The 5638-nt window shown below is 67.3% G+C and overlaps 2 protein-coding genes across 2 annotated transcripts; one reads left to right on the forward strand and one right to left on the reverse strand.

Moving 5' to 3' along the window:
• Positions 1 to 533: 533 nt before the first annotated feature.
• MNEG_13378 (hypothetical protein) lies at positions 534 to 1622 on the forward strand (the record flags this gene model as incomplete). The annotated part of the gene is made up of 1 exon (XM_014038149.1): positions 534 to 1622. The coding sequence occupies one exon, from the start codon at positions 534 to 536 to the stop codon at positions 1620 to 1622; it is 1089 nt and encodes a 362-aa protein (XP_013893603.1).
• Positions 1623 to 3401: 1779 nt separating this feature from the next.
• MNEG_13379 (hypothetical protein) lies at positions 3402 to 5488 on the reverse strand (the record flags this gene model as incomplete). The annotated part of the gene is made up of 6 exons (XM_014038150.1): positions 3402 to 3624; positions 3847 to 3920; positions 4075 to 4207; positions 4421 to 4611; positions 4910 to 5028; positions 5440 to 5488. The coding sequence occupies 6 exons, from the start codon at positions 5486 to 5488 to the stop codon at positions 3402 to 3404; spliced, it is 789 nt and encodes a 262-aa protein (XP_013893604.1).
• Between the last annotated feature and the right edge of the window lie 150 nt (positions 5489 to 5638).

The following is a 5638-nucleotide window of genomic DNA, read 5'->3' on the forward strand; positions in this document are numbered from 1 at the left end:
TTGCTTCCCTCCTACCCCTTCCCCTCCCCCTCGCTCCCTCACGATTGCCTCCCTCAACCCCTAACACCCTTCTGCACATCCGGCAGGTGGGACTATGGGGCCATCCTGCTGGCTGACGAGCGCTTTGCGTCGCAGCAGAACCAGCGGCAGCTGTCAGGGTGGCTCAGGCAGCACCTGGTGGCCCACAGCAGCTTCGGGGCCGCAATTGGATCCCTCACAAAGTTCTTCAAGGTGCGCTGGTGTTGGAGTGGGTTTTTTAAAACAGGGCTTCAGAGGCAGCCTCCACCCAACATTACGCTCCTCCACTTGAATTCAGAAACCGCAACACCCATGCACGAAAGGGGGGCGCTAGCCAGGGGACAAAGGTTGACAGCCAATCATGTTTTTCACCGAGGGTTGCATTCGGCTGACGCGTGGCACTGGGTTGCGAGGTACCCCTTGCTTGACACGCCTCCCTGAAGGCACCTGCCTCGGCCAGCTATTGCGAAGCGCCCGCCAAGCCCTGTCGCGCACATCCCACCAACAGCGCGTTCATGTCGTTTCCGCTGCCACCCCGCGCCCTGACACACACACCCACCCAGGACAAGGCCTCTTTTGCGCCGCCCCCGGAGGTGCTGCTGAAGCAGCAGCAGCGCGAGCAGCAGCAGCGCCGCCAGGCGGGGCAGCGCGTCAGCGCCTTTGAGATGCTGCACGCGGGCGGCGGCGCGGGAGGGGGCAGGGCCAGGGGACTGGGTGCGGCGGGGCCGGGGCCGCTGGCGGCACCCAGGGCTATCGACGTCAGCGGCTTCGCAAACTTTGCGGACGCGCAGGCAGCAGCTGCCGCTGCGGCCGCGGCTGCGAGCGTACGTGCACTCAACGGCGGCAGCGGGGGTGGCAGCAGCGGCAGCTTGCTAGGCGGCGGCGGCGGCGGGGCAGCGCGGCGGGACGGCGGCGTGCTCGGGGGTGGCGGCGTGCTGGGCGGGAGCCAGGCAGCGCCCGTGCCTCGCCGGCCCCCTATTGCCATCGAATTCGAGGGGCCTGGCCCCCGCTCTGCGCCGCTGCCCGCAGTGGTGGGCCCTGCCCACCTGGTGAGGACTCACAGCGACAGCAGGGGGGCAGGCGGCGGCAGTGGTGGTGGTGGTGCTGCTGGTGGTGGTGGTGGTGGTGCCGGCAAGGGGGGCCTGCGAATGGGGGCGTTTCTCCGCACCTGGAACAGCACACAGCTGCAAGGCGAGCAGGAGGGTGCAGCACAGCAGCAGCAGCAGCAGCAGCAGCAGCAGCAGCGGGGTCATACCGAGAGCGATCAGCAGCGGCATCAACAGCAGCAGCAGCAGCAGCAGCAGCAGCCGCGACCGGCAGGGTTCGACACCGCCATCTGCGGGTCAAACCAGCTGGCGGCCACAAGAGGGGCAGAAACGGCAGCGGCAGCAGCAGGGGTGACAGGAGCGGCAGCAGCAGCAGCAGCAGTAGGCGCGGACTCCGGGGCGGACGCAAACGCAGGGGCGGGCACCGGCGAGGGTGATGAGGCTGGGGCTGGGACGGGGGCGGCGGCGGACCCGAGGGCTTTCATGGCCAAGCTGCGGCGCGAGCTGTCTGACGCCGACTTTGGTGTGGTGCGGCTGCTGCTGGGCGACTACAAGTGAGTGCGCTGTGGGGGGGGGCAGGCGGACTGGCGGAGGGAGCCGGTTGAGGCGGTCACGGTGGGGTGCGAGGCCGCCTGTGTGGGCTTGATCAAAGAGGCAGTCCGGAACATATTGAGAGTCGCGTCCATCGTCCAGCGTCCGCCGTCCCGCGCTCCCCGCGCCATCCCCTGCCCCACCCCACCACCACCCTGGAACGACCCGCGGCATCGCTGCATCCTTCCTCCCGCCACCAACCTCCCTTCACCGCCCCCTACCGACCCCGGCCCTGAAGGCGGTCCCGTGACGTCAGCGCCCTCATCGACGGCGTCATAGCCGCCCTGCGCGGCCCAGCCACGTGCCACCTGCTGGCGGGGCTGGCGGCCTTCCTGCCCTCAAAGGACCGCGACTGGTACTGCGCCACAGTGGCGGAGCACTTCCAGGCAGCAAGCAGCCAGGGCGCGCGTGCCGCAGCCGACGGCGGCGGCAGGGGTCCCGGCGGTGGCGGCAGCGGACGCCCTGGCAGCGCGGGGCATGCGGTTGCGGGCCGCTCTGCGCCGCCTGTGGAACGCCCAGCGGCTGGTGGGGCACCAGCAGCTGCGGGCAAGCGGGCTCCGGACGGCACAGTGGGAGTTGTGGACACGGCCAAGCGCCTGCGGACGGCGCCTGCCGCCCCTGCCCAGGCGCCTGCCAGTGAGGGAGCGGCACTGCGCCATCCCCACCACCACCACCAGCAGCAGCATCGGCAAGAACAGCTACAGCGGCCACAGCAGCAGCAGGTGGCACAGTCAGGGCCGGGTGGTGTTGGCCAGGGGCCGCTGTCTGTTGATGCGTTCCTCTCGCGGCTCAAGGACTCGGGCAGGCCGCGACAGCAGCCACCAGCAGCAGCCCAGCACAGGCCCTCAAGCCAGCAGCAGCAGCAGCTACCGGGCCAGCGGGCGATGGGGAGCGGCAGCGGCCAAAGCCTCGTGAGGATGCCGGGCAGCTCAGGCGCCGCCACTGGCGCAGTCGCCGGGCGCGTTCCGAGCACGGGTAATGTCGGTCCCCAAGGCGCTGGTGGTCGCGGGCACGCAGGTGGTGGCGGCAACATGGAGGCTGGCGCCCGTAGGCCGCAGCAGCAGCAGCAGCAGCAGCAGAAGCAGCAGCAGCGTGCGCCGCCACCAGCCGTGATTGGTGCGGGTCCCAAGCCGTGCGGCGTGTGCGCCAAGGCCCCCATGGAGGCCCCCCACCGCGCGCCGTGTGGGCACCTTGCCTGCTACCCCTGCTGGCTGGGGCTGCTGGCCGCCAGCATGCGCGGTGCCAAGTGCCCCTGCTGCAGCCGGGAGGTGCGGCGCGCGCAGCTGGCGTCAGTGCCCTTTGCGTGAGCAGGCGCACTCGCGCTTCTCCTCACGGAGCCTCACCGCGTGAATTGGCTGCTCTAGCTTTTGAACCAGTGAAAACGGCATGTGCTTGTTGCTGATAGGCCCCGCAATGGGCTTTGTAAATGTGCCATCCAAAAGCACATGGGATGTGGTTACTCTCACCGACATGCTGCATGCAGCTGCAGGATGGCTCCTGTGACGCAGCAGCGGGTCCTCCCTGCAGCCTCCCAGGCACCCGCCAGCGCTGCAATCACCCTTCCTGCAACAAGTGCAGACTTGATCAGCAGGATTTCAACCCTGGATACTTGCCATGACGGGCTTGCACTATCCTGTGCACCTCCATGCCACATCAAGGGCAAGCAAACAAAATGTTGATATTGTGCCCCAACAACTTTGCTGATCCCCCACTGTTGCCTTGAAACATTGCGCCGTCGCAGCCCCTCTAAGTGTCTCGCGCCTCCTCCCGCCGAGCCGACTCCAGCTTGAACGCCTCAACACGCTCGGCGAGCGCGTGAACCGCCGCTGGCCCCGCGGGCGCCGCAGCTGCTGCCGCCCCAGCCTCCCCGCCGCGGCCGCCGCCCTCGTACTCGCGCCCTCCGGCTGCTGTCGCGGTCATGGCCGCGACCTCTGGTGGCAGCACCAGACCGGGGTTGTCCGCCAGGTAGCTGCACACGGGGGCGAGGGTGGGTGCGGTGGGGGGGGGCAGGAGCGCGCACACAAGTTTCAGCAACAGGTATGGAAGGCGCTGCTTGCCAAAGGCAGCCGATTAGGGGGGCCTGGGTCCAAGCGCCAGGCCTGGAAGGGCATGCAGGCACAGCATGGACGCCAGGATAGATAGGCGGCAGGCCCAATAATGGCCTGGGCCGCAGTTTGCTGGGTGCGCTCACAGGCGCCTCAGCCCCGTGAGCTGCGCCAGCTCCTTGGGCAGTGTGGTGAGCCGGTTGCTGTTCAGGTAGAGCTCCTTTGGGGGGGCAGAACGAAGAGGGGGGAGATGCAGGAGCAGCGGAACAGCGGCTCAAAGATGGCACTCTTATCAGTTAGAGGTGTGAGTGCAGCTTGGCGCGCCACGATTTGCAACCACATGCGCTTGCGCAGACTGCGTCCCTTGGGGGCACCTGCAGCTTGTCGCAGCCAGCTATGGCGGGCGTGAGCTCCACCAGCACGTTGCGGTCCAGCCACAGCCGCTGCAGCTGCTTCAGGCGCCCGATCTCGGGCGGGACGCGCTCCAGGCGATTCTCATACAGCCACCTGCCAGGTTGGATGGGGGCGTGCATGGGCGGCCGCATGGTCATCCACCCACCAAGGGCAGGGGTCGCTGGTGGGGTAGCGTCACACCAGGGAGGACGTTTGGAAGACCCGGTTGTGATGGACGGATGGTGGGTGCGGAAAATAAGAGCAGATTTAACAAGTCAAACAAGGGTCAAACGCGGGTCAAACGGCGGCACCGTTGCGGCCACCCACAGCTCCTGCAGGTGCTGCATGTCTCCGATCTCCGGTGGCAGCCGAGTCAGCGCATTCTCATACAGCGCTAGCCGCCGCAGCAGCCGCCAGCCCGCGAAGATGGGCCCCGGGACGCTGACGAGGCGGCACTTGAACAGCGACACCGCCTCCATGCGCGTGACGCCGCCCAGCTCAGCGGGCAGTGACTCGATCTAATGAGGACAGCGGCATTGGGCGCGAGCAGAGGGTAGCGGTGTATGTGGAACTGAGAGAAGTATGGCTGATGGTCGCCGTCGACAGACGCACGTCATGGTGGGGTTGGGGCAATTTAGGTAGGGGATTGTCAGCAACAGGCGCGGCCTGAAATTTGCCCTCCTCGTGCTGCTCCCCAGCCGGGTCCTGATCCCAGCTGCAGCGTCAAGGGCCGCAGCTCTCTTGTGCGACTCACCCCATGCCACACTGCTGCCCTCCCGCCGTCTGCTGTCCCGTACCCACCGCAGTCGCCCTCACCTCGAGCATGTGCAGTGAGAGGCGCGTCATGTTGGTCAGCAGCCCCAGCTCCGCCGGCACAGTCCGCAGCTTGTTGGCGTGGAGCGACAGCCACAGCAGGCTGGTGCAGCCCCCAATCTCTGGGCAGGGCGCAACAGCAACGCGCCAAATTGGCAGTGTGTGCAGGGAGGGTGCCGTTGTGTGGCGATGAGTGTTTTTTGGGGGGGGGGGCGATACGGGGGACAACAAGCAGCACGCCTCAGCAGTCACGGACAGCGGGGACCACCCTGACCGAGGTCATCGCGCGTGGCGCCTGCACCGCATCCTTCAAAGCCGTGCGGCTGCCCTAGGCCCATGATACCCCGGCTCCATGATCCCCGTCGCGCCTCTGTTTCCAGCCTCATCAACCTCCCCAGAACGTCCACCACCACCACCACCACCATCAATCACATACACAAGCAAGTACACAGACACACAGGTACACGAGCGCACGTACGCACAAACACACACGAACTTTGCACGGCACACACGCGCGCAGCACGTGTACACACCTTCCGGCAGCTGCTCCAAGGCATTGAAGTGCAGCGACAGGTGGCGCATGCGCGACAGGCGGCCCAGGTCTGGCGGCACTGCCGCTATGTTGTTGCTGTGGAGGTCGAGGCGCGTGAGGCTGCTGCAGCGGCCGATGGCGGGCGGCAGGGACGTGAGCTTGTTCTCAGACGCGTCCCTGTGGGAGGGGCGTCCAGGGAG

The sequence above is a fragment of the Monoraphidium neglectum genome (genome assembly GCF_000611645.1).
Source record: "Monoraphidium neglectum strain SAG 48.87 unplaced genomic scaffold scaffold03788, whole genome shotgun sequence".
In the NCBI taxonomy this organism is placed as follows: domain Eukaryota; kingdom Viridiplantae; phylum Chlorophyta; class Chlorophyceae; order Sphaeropleales; family Selenastraceae; genus Monoraphidium; species Monoraphidium neglectum.